The sequence below is a fragment of the Schistocerca gregaria genome, chromosome 2, assembly GCF_023897955.1.
Source record: "Schistocerca gregaria isolate iqSchGreg1 chromosome 2, iqSchGreg1.2, whole genome shotgun sequence".
NCBI lineage: Eukaryota > Metazoa > Arthropoda > Insecta > Orthoptera > Acrididae > Schistocerca > Schistocerca gregaria.
In genome coordinates this window covers 423431939-423454467 of record NC_064921.1, presented here as the reverse complement: position 1 = coordinate 423454467, position 22529 = coordinate 423431939, and the positions used below count along the sequence as shown (strand labels likewise).

At 43.4% G+C, this 22529-nt stretch overlaps 1 protein-coding gene across 1 annotated transcript in view; it reads right to left on the bottom strand.

The window, feature by feature from the left end:
* Positions 1-22529, bottom strand: part of LOC126335807 (odorant receptor Or2-like) — a 182158-nt gene that overhangs the window by 63819 nt on the left and 95810 nt on the right. The window contains exons 4-5 of the mRNA XM_049999271.1: positions 13720-13819; positions 6945-7049 (exon numbers count right to left, since the gene is read on the bottom strand). Coding sequence (XP_049855228.1) covers positions 6945-7049; positions 13720-13819 — 205 coding nt within the window. The remainder of the gene's footprint in view (positions 1-6944; positions 7050-13719; positions 13820-22529) is intronic.

Below are 22529 nucleotides of genomic sequence, written 5' to 3'. Positions count from 1 at the left end.
CAACAGTCTGGATGATTGACTGATCTGGCCTTGTAACAATAACCAAAACGGCCTTGCTGTGCTGGTACTGCGAACGGCTGAGAGCAAGGGGAAACTACGGCCGTAATTTTTCCCGAGGGCATGCAGCTTTACTGTATGATAAAATGATGATGGCGTCCTGTTGGGTAAAATATTCCGGAGGTAAAATAGTCCCCCATTCGGATCTCCAGACGGGGACTACTCAGGAGGATGTCGTTATCGGGAGAAAGAAAACTGGCATTCTACAGATCGGCGCATGAAATGTCAGATCCCTTAATCGGGCAGGTAGGTTAGAAAATTTAGAAAGGGAAATGGATAGGTTAAAGTTAGATATAGTGGGAATTAGTGAAGTTCGTTGGCAGGAGGAACCAGACTTCTGGTCAGGTGAATACAGGCTTATAAACACAAAATCAAATAGGGGTAATGCGGAGTAGGTTTAATAATGAATAAAAAATAGGAGTGCGGGTAAGCTACTACAAACAGCATAGCGAACATATTATTGTGGCCAAGATAGACACGAAGCCCAGGCCTACTACAGTAGTACAAGTTCATATGCCAACTAGCTCTGCAGATGATGAAGAAATTGAAGAAATGTATGATGAGATAAAAGAAATTATTCAGGTAGTGAAGGGAGACGAAAATTTGATTGTCATGGGTGACTGGAATTCGACAGTAGGAAAATGGAGAGAAGGTAACATAGTAGATGAATATGGATTGGGGCTAAGAAATGGAAGAGGAAGCCGTCTGGTAGAATTTTGCACAGAGCATAACTTAATTATAGCTAACACTTGGTTTAAGAATCATAAAAGAAGGTTGTATACATGGAAGAATCCTGGAGATACTAAAAGGTATCAGATAGATTATATAATGGTAAGACAGAGATTTAGGAACCAGGTTTTAAATTGTAGGACATTTCCAGGGGCAGATGTGGACTCTGACCACAATCTATTGGTTATGACCTGTAGATTAAAATTAAAGAAACTGCAAAAAGGTGGAAATTTAAGGAGATGGAACATGGATAAACTAAAAGAACCAGAGGTTGTACAGAGTTTCAGGAAGAGCATAAGGGAGCAATTGACAGGAATGGGGGAAAGAAATACAGTAGAAGTAGAATGGGTAGCTTTGAGGGATGAAGTAGTGAAGGCAGCAGAGGATCAAGTAGGTAAAAAGACGAGGGCTAGTAGAACTCCTTGGGTACAGAAGAAATATTGAACTTAATTGATGAAAGGAGAAAATATAAAAATGCAGTAAATGAAGCAGGAAGAAAGGAATACAGACGTCTCAAAAATGAGATCAGCAGGAAGTGCAAAATGGCTAAGCAGGGATGGCTAGAGGACAAATGTAAGGATGTAGAGGCTTATCTCACTAGGGGTAAGATAGATACTGTCTACAGGAAAATTAAAGAGACCTATGGAGATAAGAGAACCACTTGTATGAACATCAAGAGCTCAGATGGAAACCCAGTTCTAAGCAAAGAAGGAAAAGCAGAAAGATGGAAGGTGTATATAGAGGGTCTATACAAGGGCGATGTACTTGAGGGCAATATTATGGAAATGAAAGAGGGTGTAGATGAAGATGAAATGGGAGATAGGATACTGCGTGTAGAGTTTGACAGAGCACGGAAAGACCTGCTAAGGCAAATACTCTGTCAATGCAGCAGAATGCGAAAGAGCGTCACAGTGAAGAAGCACAATTTCGCTGGACCACAGTCCACACCGGTTGTTTTGAAGGAACAGCACCGTCAAGGGAACACCCTTTCGATTAGAAAACACTGTATCCATAAACCATTAATGGGAAAGAATTCGGCTCTTTTGATTTTATTAGAGGTCGTTAATGATTACATTCCATCCACCGCCACTTTATTTCTTCGCTTTATACGAAACCTACGTTTCATCGCCAGTAGTGTTCTGGTTCAAAAACTCCCTGCCAACATTGTACGGAGTGAGAAAAGTGAGTGCAACTAACAGTCATATGTTAAAAGTCGACGAACCCACCTGACACACTATTTTGTAGTCCAGAACACCACTAACAATTTGATAAACAATTGATCATGAAATTTCAGGAACGTACTAGCTCATTCTATCAAAAGCGAAACAACTGTCCTGTTTCATTTCTACTTAATTCTTGAGTTCGTCAGTGACGATTGATGGCCATCCTGATCGTTCATCATGAATATTCTTTCGTACAGCTTTCAGCATGACGCACCATTTTCGAACAGAAACTTCATTCATCACTATGCTTATCTATCTGCGAATTTCGATAGGGCACACCTTCTTTTTGCCTTCAGAAACAATATTACACTATGAACCACAAACTATGCAGGATCGTCAATTTAGTTACCGTTTCTACTAGCTGTTGGCTTCATACTGGCTCCAACTGTTAGCAAGCTCTGTAATACCGCAGTGGTGTGTTGGGGGGAGAATTGTGCATATCATCAGATCAGAGTTAAAATTCTACATCTACATCCACATCGACATGCATATTCTGCAAGCCACCGTATGGTGGTTGGCGGAAGGTATCCTGTCCCGTTACTAGCCACTTTCATTTCTTAAATTAAATTTTCCCTGAGACATTTAAGTCTCTAATTTATCTATGATGTCAGAAGCTGAGGCCCCCAGAGTGGACAACATTCCATTGGAACTACTGACGGCCTTGGGAGAGCCAGTCCTGACAAAACTCTACCATCTGGTGGGCAAGATGTATGAGACAGGCGAAATACCCTCAGACTTCAAGAAGAATATAATAATTCCAATTCCAAAGAAAGCATGGGTTGACAGATGTGAAAATTACCGAACAATCAGTTTAATAAGTCACAGCTGCAAAATACTAACGCGAATTCTTTACAGAAGAATGGAAAAACTAGTAGAAGCCGACCTCGGGGAAGATCAGTTTTGATTCCGCAGAAATGTTGGAACACGTGAGGCAATACTGACCCTACGACTTATCTTCGAAGCTAGATTAAGGAAGGGCAAACCTACGTTTCTAGCATGTGTAGACTTAGAGAAAGCTTTTGACAATGTTGACTGGAATACTCTCTTTCAAATTCTGAAGGTGGCAGGGGTAAAATACAGGGAGCGAAAGGCTATTTACAATTTGTACAGAAACCAGATGGCAGTTATAAGAGTCGAGGGACATGAAAGGGAAGCAGTGGTTGGGAAGGGAGCGAGACAGAGTTGTAGTCTCTCCCCGATGTTACTCAATCTGTATATTGAGCAAGCAGTAAAGGAAACAAAAGAAAAATTTGGAGTAGGTATTAAAATCCACGGAGAAGAAATAAAAACTTTGAGGTTCGCCGATGACATCGTAATTCTGTCAGAGACAGCAAAGGACTTGGAAGAGCAGTTGAACGGAATGGATAGTGTCTTGAAAGGAGGATATAAAATCAACATCAACAAAAGTAAAACGAGGATAATGGAATGTAGTCGAATTAAGTCGGGTGATGCTGAAGGAATTAGATTAGGAAATGAGACACTTAAAGTAGTAAAGGAGTTTTGCTATTTGGGGAGCAAAATAACTGATGATGGTCGAAGTAGAGAGGATATAAAATGTAGACTGGCAATGGCAAGGAAAGCGTTTCTGAAGAAGAGAAATATGTTAACATCAAGTATAGATTTAAGTGTCAGGAAGTCATTTCTGAAAGTATTTGTATGGAGTGTAGCCATCTATGGAAGTGAAACATGGACGATAAATAGTTTGGACAAGAAGAGAATAGAAGCTTTCGAAACGTGGTGCTGCAGAAGAATGCTGAAGATTAGATGGGTAGATCACATAACGAATGAGGAAGTATTGAATAGAATTGGGGAGAATAGGAGTTTGTGGCACAACTTGACTAGAAGAAGGGATCGGTTGGTAGGACATGTTCTGAGGCATCAAGGGATCACCAATTTAGTATTGGTGGGCAGCGCAGAGGGTAAAAATCGTAGAGGGAGACCAAGAGATGACTACACTAAGCATATTCAGAAGGATGTGTGTTGCAGTGGGTACTGGGAGATGAAGAAGCTTGCACAGGATAGAGTAGCATGGAGAGCTGCATCAAACCAGTCTCAGGACTGAAGACCACAACAACAACATGATCGTAGTGCTAAGTTTAAACAATTCCTCTGCCTCTCTGACGTTACAGCTTAACAATTTTCACCCTAAGTTTGTGGCTGATTTGCCTGAAGTTTAAGTCCACTTGTGCTGCATAGTAGGGATAGGACAGGACTTTTTAGATCTTTACTTAAACAAATACCACACCGGGATGAGCCCCGAATGCCACTCAGAACCCTGCTCCCCCCCCCCCCCCCCCCCCCTCCCAGGTCTCTCGTTGGGCCCAATGTAGCCAATTCACCAGAATCACTGTCGCCACTGGAGGGTCACGCAGACAAAATGCGGAGACTACACAGAGGTGCCACATGTAGCATACTGCTGATTTCTCTGCCTAATGTGAAGTGCAGGATAGTAGTTCCTATTTCAGCCATTACTACTCGTACACTATTTGTGGCGGCACTGCAGGCACTTCCACAACCCCCAGGCATCTCGGCCCATGTGACCCAAGTTAAAATGGTAGGGAAATATGAAAATACACTACTGATAATTAAAACTGCTACACCAAGAAGAAATGCAGATGATAAACAGGTATTCATTGGACAAATACTGTATATTATACTAGAACTGACATGTGATTACATTTTCACGCAAATTGGGTGCATAGATCCTGAGAGCCGTAATAACGGCCTTGATCGCCTGGCCATTGAGTCAAACAGAGTTTGAATGGCGTGTACAGGTACAGCTGCTCATGTAGCTTCAACACGATACCACAGTTCATCAAGAGTAGTGACTGGCGTATTGTGACGAGCCAGTTGGTCGGGCACCATTGACCAGACGTTTTTAATTGGTGAGAGATCTGGAGAATGTGCTGGCCAGGGCACCAGTCGAACATTTTCTGTACCCAGAAAGGCCCGTACAGGACCTGCAACATGCGGTCGTGCATTATCCTGTTGAAATGCAGGCTTTCGCAGGGATCGAATGAAGGGTAGAGCCACGGATCGTAACACATCTGAAATGTAACGTTCACTGTTCAGAGTGCCGTCAATGCGAACAGGAGGTGACGGAAACGTGTAACGAATGGCACCCCATACCATCATGCCGGGTGATGCGCCAGTATGGCGATGACGAATACACGCTTCCAATGTGCGTTCACCGTAATGTCGCCAAACACAGATGCGACCATCATGATGCCGTAAAAATAACGTTTTCCCATTCGTGTATCCAGGTTCGTCGCTGAGTACACCATCGCACGCGCGGCTGTCTGTGATGCTGCGTGAAGGGTAACCGCAGCCATGGTCTCCGAGCTGATAGTCCATGCTGCTGCAAACGTCGTCGAACTGTTCGTGCAAATGGTTGTTGTCTTGCAAACGTCCCCATCTGTTGACTCAGGGATCGAGACGTGGCTGCACGATCCGTTACAGCCATGCGGATAAGATGCCTGTCATCTCGACTGCTAGTGATACGAGGCCGTTGGGATCCAGCATGGTGTTCCGTATTACTCTCCTGAACCCACCGATTCCATATTCTGCTAACAGTCATTGGAACTCGACCAACGTGAGTAGTAATGTCGCTATACGATAAACCGCAATCGCGATAGGCTGCAATCCGACCTTTATCAAAGTCGGAAACGTGATGGTACGCATTTCTGCTCCTTACACTAGGCACCACAACAACGTTTCACCAGGCAACGCCGGTCAACATCTGTTTGTGTATAAGAAATCGGTTGGAAACTTTCCTCATGTCATCACGTTGTAGGTGTCACCACCGGCGCCAACCTTGTGTGTATGCTCTGAAAAGCTAATCATTTGCACATAATAGCATCTTCTTCCTGTCGGTTAAATTTCGCGTCTGCAACATGTCATCTTCGTGGTGTAGCAATTTTAATAGCCAGTAGTGTATTTTTGGATACAACTGAAGGAGAAAAAAATCGGCTCGTCCCTCAGACACTGGAGACTTCGATCATACTAGCGACACAACATTCGTCTTCAAGCTATTAATGGAAGTTTAAAATTTGGGTGGTTGGAGCTCATCATTACATAAACTCGTAATAAATGCTTAATGCTCCAAAGGTCCTCCTCTTGCCTCTAACCTCTGGCCCATCGCACACCTTTATAATACTCCTTAAGGGTTTCAATTTGTTTCACAGGCTACACATCAACGAAGAGTTTCTGGATCCAGGTTGTCTGCTGCTTAGACCTATTGTTCAATGAGACCCCAGGGATAATAATCCAAAGAACTGAGGTTGGGGAGGGGGGGGGGGGACGTGCAGACCTTGGAACTGGTGCTCCTCTACCTATCGATCTGCCATTGTATATACCAGGCGGTACACCTCGAACATTGAGACGTGAACGTGGAGAAGCTCCGTCACGCATAGCCCAAATGTTTCTTCTTATTTTCAGCGGCACGTCTTCTAGTAGGTCTTGGAGGATGTCCTGAATACCCGTAGCACATGTAAGCAATGGACACGCTGAAGACAGACGAATGTAAACAAGTCTCTCTGTCAACACAATACCATCTACGATACAATGACTCAAACGGGTGCAGCCATAAGTGAAGTTGTTGTGTTGTAACTGGAAAGCTGCTGAAGTCAACTTTCATCAGTAACTCGAAAGCTGAGAAAATGAGTTATTTTTACAAAGCAACTTACGTGTTCCAGATATCAAGAGCGTACAGCAACAAAGTAGCACTTTTAGACAGTACTGATTAAAAGACAGACATAAACTATCCTGAGAGAGCCTGCTTACGAAGTTTCTGGAACTGGCTTTGAATGATGATCCAGAGAATACACAACAACCACTATTTATCGTTCTCATATGGGATGCAGACTGTAGATAAAGGAACCTAAGTTGTTCGTTGCCTCCGTGTCTCATACAAAAAAGCCATATCCTGCACCTCACCTGTGACATTATTTTGTGCCCCATGTAGGAGTACAAGAAAAGCTCCGAAATTCCCAGCCATAGAAGTCCCATGAACTTCATTGTCCTTGGGCTCAGTTCCAGCTCCTGCAACATAGTATGTAACAGTAACGCTATACATTATTTCCCTATGGAATTCAGGAATCAATTTTTAATATGAAAAAATATATTTTAAAATAACTTTTATATTGTCAACAGTACGAACAACCCCAGGAAGAACAATAAGCTAACAGTGGAAGCATAATACATGTAAGCAAGTAAAGTACCTGTAAACGCATCAATTATTAATTGCAAAGATAATTTAATTAAAAATTTGAGTAACAATGAAATGCAGTTACATTGTAGAAGTATTTGTGTAGCCACTGCAGTTAAAATTTTTGCAGGAGAAACTGAATATTTGTGTACGCATTTTACAACATATTTCGAAATATGATGTTGAGATAGTAGTATCGTATTAGGAAATTACGAATTAATTTGTACCTAGATTGAAAATAAATATTTTACCCATGTTTCTACTACCATGTGCAGTTCATAAAATTTACGTATTCAGATATATTTAATTATACTCTTCTTATGAGCATTGACGTTCTGTAAAATAAAATTATTCACATCTATAAATATTACCTGTCAGTAGGTTCCAGTAAAATAAAAGGACAATTTATTTAACCTATTATTTCAACTCATTTAGACATTTTTTCTATTTCCGGGAAATTCTAACAACAACAACTAGAAGAAATATAGTAAATAAATTAATACATATTCTGAGAAAGATTAAATGCATTTATGCTCTGTCTAAAACCATAATTTTATACTCACATCGAGTTATTTTGCCCCAATATTACGTTTATTTGGGCTAAATCTTGACACTATTCTCTTCTTCCCACGACAACCTGCGAAATTTTCATTTTTGTTTTTATCTTGATGCTTTAATAAGATGATCCTCTCTGATGACCATGGAAGTTATTTTCATGGTGCATTAACTGCCTGTTGTCAATTTAGACCATCACTTAGTAGACTACATACGCAACTCTATTTCTGTGTCTACTGCGAGGATTGGGTCGTACTCTTACGAAGCACAACATTATGTCAAATCTCCACTGCGAGACTATACGACATCTCATGGCATTTCGGGCACGTTTACACGGTGAAGGAAGTATGTAATCAGCACAAAGACGTATGAGGAAACATTCTAGCTACGATAGGGTGTATTTGGGAAAAATCCAGATTGTGATAGTCGAGCACCAGGAAAAAGACTCGGAAATGGTGAAGCTGGCCGGCTGACCGATGCTGCTGTCGTGAGTACCTATGGGAATTATTTGAAAGACAGTGAAATCCATGAGCAGGCGACCCAGATGTTGGACATCCACGACGCATCAAAGTATGTGTAGGTCGGAGACTTACCAGCTGTCGCCCATGGTGGCCGAGCAGTTCTAGGCGCTTCAGTCTGGAACCGTGCAACAGCTACGGACGCAGGTTTGAATCCTGCCTCGGGCATGGATGTGTGTGATGTCCTTAGGTTAGTTACGTTTAAGTAGCTCTAAGTTCTAGGGGACTGATGACCTCAGAAGTTAAGTTTCATAGTGCTCAGAACAATTTGAACCATTTGATTAAGACGCTGGTTTATCCGTATTTAATTTTTTTATTATCAGATCACAGGCGGTTTCGCGGCACCGAAAATCACATGTAACTAAGTCATAAGGGCTGAACAGCCCAAAACATGGAACTCAACATTCGTTGTCAGACCAAACCAATAAACCGCTAAACGTCAGTAAGTCAGTGAATCAAAGTCAGCAGAACGTAAGGATCCAAGACCAAAATGGTCGGTAGAGCCTAAACAAATTAGATGACAGTAATCACCTGATAGTGTAAAGATACATAAAAAACGTTACAAAGATCTGATGAGCGGTTAGTTTAAAGCTGGCTGTTTACTTTCGCGGTGTCAATATTTCACAGTACGTGGTCGCGTCCAGGAATGTGCGTAGATTGAAGTTGTGGTATATGTTCCTTTAATTCATATCTACTTCTTTGTTAATAAGCCCCATGTGTGGCGCACAGTGTCTAGTGTTTTTTCCCCACCCTCTGTTCTTTAAACTGGTCTCTCGTCTTTATATGGTTCTTTTGCGTCTTCGTGTTATCAGAGGATTACCATGATGTAATTTGTTTAGCGTCCACCGATAATTCTGGATTTGTATCCCTAAGTCCGGATGATTTTGATTCACTTACGTAGCTCCACTAAGTTTGGTCTGACAACGAGTGTTGAATTACGGCTTAGTTACTCATCATCTGATGATGTGGTTTTCAGTATCACGAAACCGGTTGTGAGCTGATAGTAAAAATATTAAATATAGCCGAAATGGCTTCTGAACTCCTAAGATTATGTCACAGCTGTGGCTGGCCTGTCTATAAGGTTTTCTGCCACAGTCGGACTGTACACAGCGTGCTTACTCACCTTTAATCTGGGTCGTTGCATTACTGCTGACGTAATGTGCTCTTCTGTTTCGAATTATTTATCGTGAAGTAACAATGAAGCCTCTAGTGGCCCCTCGGTGCAAGCAGCTGTTTTCAACACTGTTCCGAAAGGGAAGTTCGCAGTGGTTAAGACATTGGACTCGCATCGGCGAGAGCCAACGGCAAATTCCCGACTATGCGTTCAGATTTAGATTCTCCGTGGCTTCTCTAAGTCTGGTAAGCCGAATAACGCGATGATTCACGTGGAAAGTATACGTGCGGTCGATACTGTTCTTCATCCTTGTCTAGCCCGACCTTGTACTCCGTCTACAATGACCTAGTCGTCGACGGGACGTTAAATATTTGCATGCTTCCTTCTTCCAGAACTGTATCGGTGCCACAGTTGCCTATACCAGTGTTATATACAAATTAATCGTGTCTCTTAAGTAGCTACTTCTGACTGCAACTGTTCTTTTCTGTTGCTTTATTTATTTCTTCTTCTCGGTGAGTACATACTCATGAGACAAAACATTATGATCAACTGCTTAATAATGTCTCGGGGGTCAACCTCTAGAACGCAATACAACGGCGATTCTGCGTGGCATGGATTTGACAAGCAGCACTTGGCAGTATGCTAGAGGCGTGTGGCGCCGTATGTCTACGCGCACGATAAGCAATTCCTGTAAATTACCGGCTAGTGGTTTTTGGGTTGTGGGCACAAGATGGTTGGCGACTGATATCATCCCAGACGTGTTCCATCTCGTTCAGATCAAGTGAATTTGGCTGACAAGACGTCAACGTGATTTCACTACCACGCTCGTTGAAACACTGTAGCACGATTCTGGCCTTGTGACAGACAGTTATCCTGTTGAAAGACGCCATCACCGTCATGGAGGACCTCAAACAGGGACGCAGGGGACTGCAGTAATGTTGACGTATAGTACACAGCTGTTACTACCACGGGTCTCATGCAACTTCAGGTGTATCTCCCCCCACAGCATAATAACGCACTCATTGGCCTGCATCCTTGGCGCGGAGCAGTTCTCGAGCAGCTCTACATCTCATTGACGGAGTATCTGGACACGACAGTCTATTTGGTGTAACAAAGTTCGTAACCTAACCAACCAGCGACACGTTTCCATTGGTCCACGGTGCAATCTCTACGATCCCTTACCAACTGTAATCGTAACTGATGATGTCGTTGGATCAACATAGCACCACGTAGAGTTGCTGGCTGCGGAGTTCTGTGTTCAACGCTGCATGCTGAACGGTGTTCTCCAAAATACTTGTCCGCAGATGGCTCGTTATCCTGGTTTACAGAGCTGGTAAGTTCAAATGGTTCAAATGGCTCTGAGCCCTATGGGACTTAACATCTCAAGTCATGAGTCCCCTAGAACTTAGAACTACTTAAACCTAACTAACCTAAGGACATCACACACATCCATGCCCGAGGCAGGATTCGAACCTGCGACCGTAGAGGTCGCGCGGTTCCAGACTGTAGCGCCTAGAACCGTTCGACCAGCGTCTTAAATCCCAAAATGATATGGCAAAGAGCTGACCCTGTTTTAGGAATGCCTCAGGGAGCTGCGTTGAAACTCTTGCTGTTCCTGTTGCAAATTAGTAACACGGTACGCAACAGTAATAGTAACCTCATTCTTTTTTTCAGATGAAATAGTATGTGAAAAAGTTGCAGTAATAATCATATCTTAATAATATTTCAAAGCTCTGTAAAGATTGTCAACTTTCTTTAAACCTTCTTAAATGTAAAATGATGCACTTCACAGCAGCGAAAATGTAGTATCCTAAAGTAAAATATTAATGAGCCACAGCTGGAAACAGTGAACTCATGTAAACCGAAGGTGTAACAATCTGTGTTGTTGTAGGAAGTAGAATGAACACATAGACTAAGTCATGGGTGAAGGGCGTAGCAGACTGCTGTTCATTGATAGGATACCAGGCAAATGCAATCTGTCTACAAAGGAGAGTGCTTACAAAACTCTTGTGACTTTTACTAAAATATTACTCAAATGTGTGAGACTCATATCAATAGAAGTAACACGAGATATTGCAAGAACGACTGGCAGCAGGGATGGCGAAGAGTTTGTGCAGTTCACACAAGAGTATGTCAACTGGTAGACGCTTGAAAATGAACTCCAGTTGCCCTGCCAAAGTACAGTTACGAAGTTACAAGACTGTAGGAATGTAAGCAGAGTGCTCTTTAAAGTTTCGATTACAACATCGAAAAAATAAAGTCATGTAATTAATGTTTTATATTTTAGGAGTTACATGTTTGATGTCCGGCTACTCTCTGTAATGCCTGCATCACAGTACCGTAGCACTCCACTAGAGGATCCAGAAGAAAGCGGGACAGCTCATAAATTCATCGGCAGCAGCAGAAACATCACAGCTGTGTGAGGCTATTGCAGACAGCTAAGAAAATGATTTATCAAAGCGTTGAGCATCATTAACCCCTCCCCCCCTCCAGTTTTTCACTAACGAGAGAAGGATCCTTAATGGCGTAGCGTTCCTAATCGTTACATGTGAGATCTCTAAAATCCTAAACTTTTGCTCCTTAGGTTCACAGTGGTCCATATGTAGAATGAGGCTGGTAAACTCGGCGTGATCCTTAATTCTGTTCGAGAGGATTAGCCGACACGCGGACATGTTTCAGAGCGTTCTGTTTGTCTCCACAACAGTCGTTAACAGCACAAGGATGGCAGTACCCTAGTCAACGACTCATCATTTTCATCGACACGGATACGTGCTTGACACACAAGCTGTGAAGCGGTACAGTGTCTCTCTAGTTTCTAGGGAGAAGTGAAAACTTCTCGTATTGGGAGTGAAAAATTGTGATTTTCAGGTCAAAAGCGTACCTATGCTTCGATTTAGCCACCCTTGATATCAAAGCCCTTCGATCAATATGTTTCTGGTGAGCAGAGTCCATCCATAAATTTCGATTCTGGAAGGTCTGCAGAATCCCCTGCCACAGCATTTTCATTGGGCTCAAGACGTCTTTCGGCCCCACATTTCTTTAAATGCTCCAATTGAAGGAAAAAGTAGCGTCTGGCGAACAGGAAAGATGATCCAAGGTTTTGTACAACCCCTCAGTTCACTCATTACCATAACACACTTCTGGGCAGGTGCAATGGCCTGGTGAAAGATGATTTCGCTTCTTTTGCAATCCAGGTTTTCCACCGCGCATTTTTTCATCCATTTAAACCAGAAGATACAACGATTGACAAGATAACCTCAAGCATACTATCAAATACTGTCGACAGGTCAAATCATCTCCTACACTTTAATTCAGTGTCACTGATTTCCCTCCCTCCCTCCCTCCCCTCCTCCCCCCCCCCCCCCACCATGTTTTGATTGCTGATTCGTATCTGACATGATTTCGTAGTCTCACGTCCCTTTCAAAGTTGTAAAAGTATGCACAAAACTAGCTGGTTTCTTTTCAGATGGACTTGAGAGATGTTCTACACAGCTGCCACACTTTGAGGTTCGAACTAATGACTAAATAGGACTTGCAGTCCTACTTCACACAGCATATTTCGGACGAAAAACACACTTCTAGATTCACCTTAATTAATTTTCGTACGTTACACATTGCTGTATGTATATCCCTTGCTGTTCCATTTGGTTTACATATGGCAAACAAGACTTTAGAACTAATACCTTCACCTCTGTGGTTTACACAACTGTTACCGACTGGACAGCATTTCACCTAGCTGGTCTGAACCCAAAGACTTGCACTGTAGCGCTTGATTTGATAAGTAGTTATAGTAATACAAGCTAAAAGTTTGCTTATAAGTTTTATATGTGGCCATCCGGAGCTTAATCTATACATAGTTAAAAGATATTTTAAACAATTTTGTAGTAAAATCTTCTAAAAATTGCAGAATCACCCGTTGCCCGTCCGCTAAGACTTGCTAGCGGCTGCGTTTGCACACGATGGCATCATTTCCTCATCGCAGCCAAGATAGCTGTTTTTTAAGTACTATCAGGAATTCAACACCGGTCCAAATTAATAGGTTCCTTAGTGATGAACCGTAATTACCTAAGATTACCAATGCACCTTTCAACAACCACTGCATTTTATGTTGCCAGGGTATGTGCCTATTAGAAAGATGGCTGATACAGCCAAATTAACCTGAGGAAGCGATTCATCATTGCAAAAACGGTTGTACTTTGATCCCACAATAAATGCGGATTAGCAGCTATAAACAGACTACAATTTTTGAGATGTTTTAACCAAAAAAATTTTAAAAGATCTTTTAACTAAAAGTTTGCCCTCTTTTGAAGCACTTACCATGGTTGTTTGCAGCGCAGTTTGGCAGATGATGACGATGGTGAAGCCGAACTGCGAGAGAAGCACTGGACTCAGAACATCAGACAGTTCGTTGCAGAACCTGTCACGCCAAAACCGAGAATTAAAACAAAGCAGATTGTTTCAATACAGTCCTCCATCACAAATATCCGAGACATTGCTGCGCTTTTCCAGTTGAAGCTGTTCTGAGTTCATCCTACGACTGTGTTCTAGCAAGTCTCTTGATTGCAGTCTTCACTATCTGCTAGCGTGTAGTGCTTTAATCCCGTTGTCGGTGGCCATACAGGAGGATGCGCTTTTTTTTTTTTTGTGGAAATCTTAAGTGATATCGCAGTTACGGCCGACTAAAAGTTACTAGTGTTTGTCTTAACTCTAATAGTGGAGTTATACGCCGACAACAGAGCAGAAATCGTATAGTTTAATCACCAGCTTCTTCGTAGTTTCTCAGATGTTATTGCTGCTTTTGTTGTGGTCTTCAGTCCAAATACTGGTTTGATACAGCTCTCCACGTTACTCTGTACTGTGCGAGCCGCTTCACCTCCAAATAATTCCTGCAACTTACACCCTTCTGAATCTGCTGATTGTATTCAGCTCTTGGTCTCCCTTTATGACTTTTACCGTTCACTCTTTCTTCCAATACTAAACTGCTGATCCTTTGTTGTCTAAGAATGTGTGCCATCAATCGATTAATTGTTTTGGTCAAAATGTGCCATAAATTTCTTGTCTCCTCCACTCTGTTCAGTACCTCCTCATCAGTTACATGACCTACCCAAATAGTTTCTACATTCTTCTGTAGCCCAACATTTCAAAATCTTCTATTCTCTTTTTGTCTGAACTGCTTACCGTCCATATTTCACTTCTGTGCATGGCTACATTCGAGACACAAACCTCCAGAAAAGATTTCCTAATACTTAAATCTATATTATATACTAACAAATATCTCTTCTTCATAAATGGTTTTCTTGCCATTGCCAGTCTACAATTTATATTCTCTCTACTTCAACCATCAACAGTTATTTTGATGACCCAAATCAAAACTCATCTACTAGTTTAAGAGTCTCGTTTACTAATCTAATTCCGTTGGCATCACTTGATTTAATTCGACTACATTTCATTATCGCTGTTTCACTTCTGATGATGTTCATCATATATTCTCCTTTCAATATACTGCCCATTCCGTTCGACTGCTCTTCCAAGTCATTTGTTGTCTCTGACAGAATTACAAACGTCATCGACAAACCTCAAAGTTTTTATTTCTTCTCTATGAACTTTAATTCCTACTTCAAATTCTTATTTGGTTTCCCTTACTGCTTGTTCATTGTATGTGCTGAATAATATCGAGGACAGGCTAATAACCTGTCTCAATCCCTCTTCAACCACTGTTGCCTTTTCATGTCCCTCGACTCTTATAACTGCCGTCTGATTTCTGTAGAAGTTGAAAAAAGCCTTTCGCTACCTGTATTTTACCCTGCTACCTTCAGAATTTCAAAAATAATGAGTAAAACTAACAAACTCAAAATTAACTAACAATACAAATAATGATAAAAAATATAACAATTAAAAAGTCAAAAATGATCAGGTGTTTCCAAAACCGCATAGCTGTATGCAAGTGCTTTATTTGCAACTACTGGTTTCACATCAGTATAGACGCATCTACAAGTTCATCTGTCAAGAATACAAACCACTGTGTAGAATTTTTTGAAATGGTAGAAATATAGGACCATAGTGTTGACATTCAACGAAAAACATTGACAAGTACTCACAATGGTTATATTTCCAAAATGTAGAGGGACAATTATGGAGTCACAGCTTCGGGGAAGCTATCCATGTTAAGAGTCAAACCACAAGAGTGGGTTGTCATAATAAAATGCTTGTTATGAATGTACAAAGGATGACAGTCGAACGAAGGAGGGCTAGAAAACAGTGATGGCAAAACTAATAATGAATGGCACACTCAACGGGGATAAAATGTCTAAAACATAACTAATGTCTAGGTAAAGTACTATTAGCACACAGGAAATTTCATCCAAAAAGTAATACCCTCATGTGGAACCAAATATCGAGAATGGAAAAAATCTGAAAAACAGCATACTGCATAACAGCCCATAGGATGTAAGATCTAGACACCAGCAGTAGTAGGACAAAGACAGCATCAGCACATTTTGTTAGTTTGGGTTGCATACATACAGGAACCCCCACAAACACTCTTCTCCCACTCCCCATACTTCACCCTTCGCCCCCACACCTCACCCACCACCACTCACCCCTCACCCTACCATCCCTCGCCACACCACCCCTCACCCCACCACCCTTGATGACATAATGAGTTCTCCCAATCCAGCATGTGGATCCCCACTCCCTCAGTATTCTAACCCAACCCAACCTACCCCACCCTAAAACCCTCCACAACTCACCCTATTTATTATGACTTTGAGGCCTGTGTCAGCTACTTCAGTAACAACAACCATCCAATGTGCTCTGTTGCATCTATCACATCTCATTTTATGCTCTAAAAGTCTATGATGACGCCATGTGATCACTCCAGTAACACTATTTTATGTGCTAGATGTCCACTGGATGGAGGGAGACAGTCCTCAGTGAGTATCATTCTTATGTACGAGATAGAACAGCATGTTTATGGTACATTACAGTATATCAATATACTCGAATGTATCCAGTCATTTACAACCACATATTCTACAGCTGCATTGCATTTGCTCTATTTTCTGTATGTCTGCATCATGGATGGCTCCCATAACCCTGTCCACCTGCTGGTTGATCCATGTTTGGACACACAATGTATCTGTGGACATAAGGCATGATGGACCCTCCTTTGTAACCTTTTCCACATATAACGGATTGTGTGTCCATCTCTATACATGGTTCTAGATATAACACTGATCAGTGTGGTTACACAGTGGACAAATTCAGAAGGACAATGGTTCAAACCTGTGTCCGACCTTCTGGCTTTAGGTTTTCCGTGATTTCCCAACATTGCTTAATGCAAATCTCGGTATGGTTCCTCTGAAAGTGCACAGCCGCTTTCCTTCTCCATTTTTTCCTAATCTGAGCTTGTGTTCTGTCTCCAATAACCTCTCATGTCGACAGGACATTAAGCATTAATCTCCTCCTCGTTCTCCACATATAACACACAGAAGATACAACTTAATACCCTATCCTGGATGCAGTAGATTTGGCATCGTGCTCCAAACATTGCTCCAGATATAATGCATGGTGGATCCATACTTGAACCCTAACTCAGGTCTACTCTGGGTCATGAGAGCTGTCTGAGATGGAGACATACAGGAAATAGAGCAAATGCAATGCAAATGTAAAATATCTGGTTAGAAGTGACTAGATGCATTCGAGTACAGTGCTATCTATACCACCAGACTAATGTGCTGTTCTGTCTCGTACATAAGAATAATTCTAAGGATTATCTCCCTCCATCCAATGGACGTATAGCACACAAAATAGCGTGATTAGGGTGATAATGTGCCATCATCATGGATTTTAGAGAATAAAAGGATATTTGCAGTAAAGCGCCTTGGATGGTTGTTATTACTGAAGAATGTAGACAATATTGTTACAAATAGTGGTAATATAAATACACTCCTGGAAATGGAAAAAAGAACACATTGACACCGGTGTGTCAGACCCACCATACTTGCTCCAAACACTGCGAGAGGGCTGTACAAGCAATGATCACACGCACGGCACAGCGGACACACCAGGAACCGTGGTGTTGGCCGTCGAATGGCGCTAGCTGCGCAGCATTTGTGCACCGCCGCCGTCAGTGTCAGCCAGTTTGCCGTGGCATACGGAGCTCCATCGCAGTCTTTAACACTGGTAGCATGCCGCGACAGTGTGGACGTGAACCGTATGTGCAGTTGACGGACTTTGAGCGAGGGCATATAGTGGGCATGCGGGAGGCCGGGTGGACGTACCGCCGAATTGCTCAACACGTGGGGCGTGAGGTCTCCACAGTACATCGATGTTGTCGCCAGTGGTCGGCGGAAGGTGCACGTGCCCGTCGACCTGGGATCGGACCGCAGCGACGCATGGATGCACGCCAAGACCGTAGGATCCTACGCAGTGCCGTAGGGGACCGCACCGCCACTTCCCAGCAAATTAGGGACACTGTTGCTCCTGGGGTATCGGCGAGGACCATTCGCAACCGTCTCCATGAAGCTGGGCTACGGTCCCGCACACCGTTAGGCCGTCTTCCGCTCACGCCCCAACATCGTGCAGCCCGCCTCCAGTGGTGTCGCGACAGGCGTGAATGGAGGGACGAATGGAGACGTGTCGTCTTCAGCGATGAGAGTCGCTTCTGCCTTGGTGCCAATGATGGTCGTATGCGTGTTTGGCGCCGTGCAGGTGAGCGCACAATGAGGACTGCATACGACCGAGGCACACAGGGCCAACACCCGGCATCATGGTGTGGGGAGCGATCTCCTACACTGGCCGTACACCTCTGGTGATCGTCGAGGGGACACTGAATAGTGCACGGTACATCCAAACCGCCATCGACCCCATCGTTCTACCATTCCTAGACCGGCAAGGGAACTTGCTGTTCCAACAGGACAATGCACGTCCGCATGTATCCCGTGCCACCCAACGTGCTCTAGAAGGTGTAAGTCAACTACCCTGGCCAGCAAGATCTCCAGATCTGTCCCCCATTGAGCATGTTTGGGCTGGATGAAGCGTCGTCTCACGCGGTCTGCACGTCCAGCACGAACGCTGGTCCAACTGAGGCGCCAGGTGGAAATGGCATGGCAAGCCGTTCCACAGGACTATATCCAGCATCTCTACGATCGTCTCCATGGGAGAATAGCAGCCTGCATTGCTGCGAAAGGTGGATATACACTGTACTAGTGCCGACATTGTGCATGCTCTGTTGCCTGTGTCTATGTGCCTGTGGTTCTGTCAGTGTGATCATGTGATGTATCTGACCCCAGGAATGTGTCAATAAAGTTTCCCCTTCCTGGGACAATGAATTCACGGTGTTCTTATTTCAATTTCCAGGAGTGTATTATCGAAAATGTTATGCTTTTTAGCAGGATGAATTTAAATGTGCTTAGCAGAACCGTTTTGTGAAGAGTATTTCGCTATTTGCAGAGCTGTAACACTGTGGAAAATAATGTACAAGTGTTTGAAATCGAGACATCGTAATTGGTAACATGGGTGCAGAGTCTCTGTGTGTATGTGTAGAGAGCTGTCAGCAGTGGATGGTTGCAGTTCAGACACATAGCTTGCTAACTGGTCGTCTATAAATGACGTTGCTGCGGTGATGCAGTCTGTATGTAGGTAGATAATGAAAACTCTTAAGGCCAGAGATGTTACTTGCAAATCCACATACTGTCAACTAATGAAGGTGATAACAAGAATAAGTACCCAAAAGCTATATTCTGTTGGTGGCCTGACAGGATTGTGGGCACATATCAGAGGTGGTATGTTGTTGTTGTTGTTGTCTTCAGTCCTGAGACTGGTTTGATGCAGCTCTCCGTGCTACTCTATCCTGTGCAAGCTGCTTCATCTCCCAGTACCTACTGCAACCTACATCCTTCTGAATCTGATTAGTGTACTCATCTCTCGGTCTCCCTCTACGATTTTTACCCTCCACGCTGCCCTCCAATGCTATGTTTTGTTTAATGCTAATGGCCTTAAATTTATGAAGACTGAACTCAACAGTTTCTTCTACGAACACAGTGTGGACATTTTACTTGTCTCAGAAACCCACCTGAAACCCACCGACTATTTTCGTCTCTGCAACATGGTTTGCTATCGCACTGACCGACTCCATCACCATTGTGTGGGCATGGCAGTGTTTCTGTATAAGACATTCGTCCGTAATCACGAGGTTCTCCAACCCCTCGAACATATAGAGGCTACAGCAGTCACTTTTTCGACCTGATTTGATGTTGTAACTTTTGCTACATTGTATTTGAACCCTAACCTACGATATCTTGGCCAGCCAGGGTGGCCGAGCAGTTCTAGGCGTTACAGTCTGGAACCGCGCGACCGCCATGGTCGCAGATTCGAATCCTGCCTTGGGCATGGATGTGTCTGATGTCCTTAGGTTAGTTAGGTTTAAGTAGTTCTAAGTTCTAGGGGACTGATGACCACAGAATTTAAGTCCCATAGTGCTCAGAGCCATTTGAACTATTTTTGGACAACATCTTGAAGCAGATCTCCATACCTTGACATCATTTACATCATTTGACATATTCATTGTTGGGATGGATCTTAATGCCAAGCATCAGGGTTAGCATTCTTGCATTGCTAATCACAAAAGCAGACTCCTCCTTGATCTGGAACATGCTCTAACGCTGTCGGTCTATGGCCCACACACTCCCGCCTGTATACCAGTCCACGCCAACTGCAAGCCAGACATTTTGGATGGGTCATTTTCAAGAACATTTGCGGTGTACTTTTCGTTGGAAACACTCCACAAACTGGCTTCTAACCACAAACCCATGCTCCTGCACCATACCGATATTGCTCTGTCTTTAGACGTCTGTTCTGTCTTGACCATCATGAATAGGGACAAACTTTCCAGGATCCTCAATAACACTACTCAGCAATATCTCGATCTGACAACACCTGCCAATCTGATTAGTGCAGTTGATTACCTAACCACAAAAATCCAGAAGGCGATGAAGACCTCTACTTCCATTGTCCTAAGGGCTTTAACCCCACTAGATGACTTGCCTTCCCTTTTGCATGAACTTCTTTTATTACTTTTTTTTATTTTGTGTCCAGAAGAACTGCTACTGCAGGCAGTAGAAGCAGTTTTGTGATGCATTGGACAAGCATCACATGAAGTGTCTCCAGTGTGAATTCCCTCCAACATAAATCTGAATGGGCCTTTCTCTGAGCCCTGCAGTGCTCCATAGTGCAAGACCGACCATCCCGTCTGCACAGGGGATGGCTTAACTTATGATGCCCTCCATTTGATAGAAACTCAGGCCAATGTGTTTGAAGCCCAGAAGCAATTGCTCATTGAGGACCTCACACCTGATGAACTCCAAGATGAATGCAATATTCTGTCGGCTGCTGCCACTTCAAGACAAAGACCACCTCTGATTGCCCCTCACCATACATTCCCGCTGGAAATGCAACAGATCCTCCAGCAGAAACGTGGGCAGTTGGTTCCAGGTTTGGATGACATCTTAAATGAACACATCTACTGGCTCCTATGCAAGCCACTGATTTTATTTACCAGCATCCTGACCTGCTGTCTCACAACTGGCCTTTTCTTCCCACAGTGGAAGTAGGCCAAAATGATTGCCATCCCCAAGCCCTTGAAGGATTCTATGGTCTCTACTAACAACAGGCCCATTACTCTTCTGAATACCATTGCAAAGGTTCTAGAATATTTGAACCTCCACAGCATTTCCCAGCCTCTGCCAGAGGCTGGGACAGTCCATCCAGAACAGTTTGGATTCACTTCCCACATGTTGGCCAAACTCCAAGTCCTTAGGATCATGGAAAATGTCAGCAAGGACTTTAACTCCTCCATGTTGGCGCCAGTGGTTTTCCTGAAGCTATAAAATGCATGTGACAAGATTTGGCAGGACAATCTTGTTTACAAATTACTGACTGAGACGACCATCCTCTACATCAATGTCAAGATCATGGATAACTTCCTCCATGATAGGATCTTCTTGGTTATGGTCACCACTCCAGCTTACATCACATGTCGATGGGTACCCCTCAAGGCTTTGTGTTGTCTCCCATCCTCTTTAACATTTATGTTAACGATATGCCGGTGCTCCCACACTGCCACCTGGCGCAATACACTGATGACAATGGGCTGCAACAAGGACCAGCCCATTGCTCATCTCCAAAGGCAGGTGGACATGACTGTGACCTGGTGTCGTTCAAGCAAGATTACCCTCAACGCCACCAAAAGTTTGGCAGTCTATTTCACTAATCAGCGTCCCATCTTCCGCTAAAATATCGCTATTGCAGGCGTCCAGGTCCCATGGTCCCATGATACCAAATATCTAGGTGTCTGGATGATAAAAACTGCTCTTCCATCAACATCCAGAATACATCATCAGAATATGTCACCCAAAAAGGACAGAAGCTAATAAAGGTGTCGTACCCAATGTTCACCAGCAGGGAACAACTTCAGCCCTACCTAACTGATGTGCATGTTCATAGAGTCCACCTATATTGATCACCTCCTCATTTAGGGAGCCCTGCTTGTTAACTGTCGCCACCCTGTGCACCCCTCCCATTAATCGTATCAATCCTGCCACTTCCATTGCTGCCTCCTGACTGGAAACTACAAAAACCCCCACCTGCCACATTGTAAAGCCTCCCAAATGTTCAAATGTGTGTGAAATATTATGGGAATTAACTGTTAAGGTCATCAGTCCCTAAGTGTACACACTACTTAACCTACATTATCCTAAGGACAAACACACACACCCATACCCCAGGGAGGACTCGAATGTTCGCTGGGCCCAGCTGCACAATCCATGACTGCAGCACCTTAGACTGCTTGGCTAATACTGCGTGGCTAAAGCCTCCCACTTCCTAAAACAGTGTTCTAACCTCGCCTCTCCTCCTCCTGCAACATCTGCAATGAATCCCATCCCACCTACTCCTCCAAATGCAAGGCCAAACCCACTCTCATCGACACAGAGCTTATCGTTGCCATTTGGCCCATCGATCAGCCCACCCAACCTAACAAATTCCTCTGCTCTCCTCCTATGGTCAAAGACACCATCCGTTTCCTCATCATCGCCCTAAAGAACATCCACTGCTTCTAACGTCCCCAC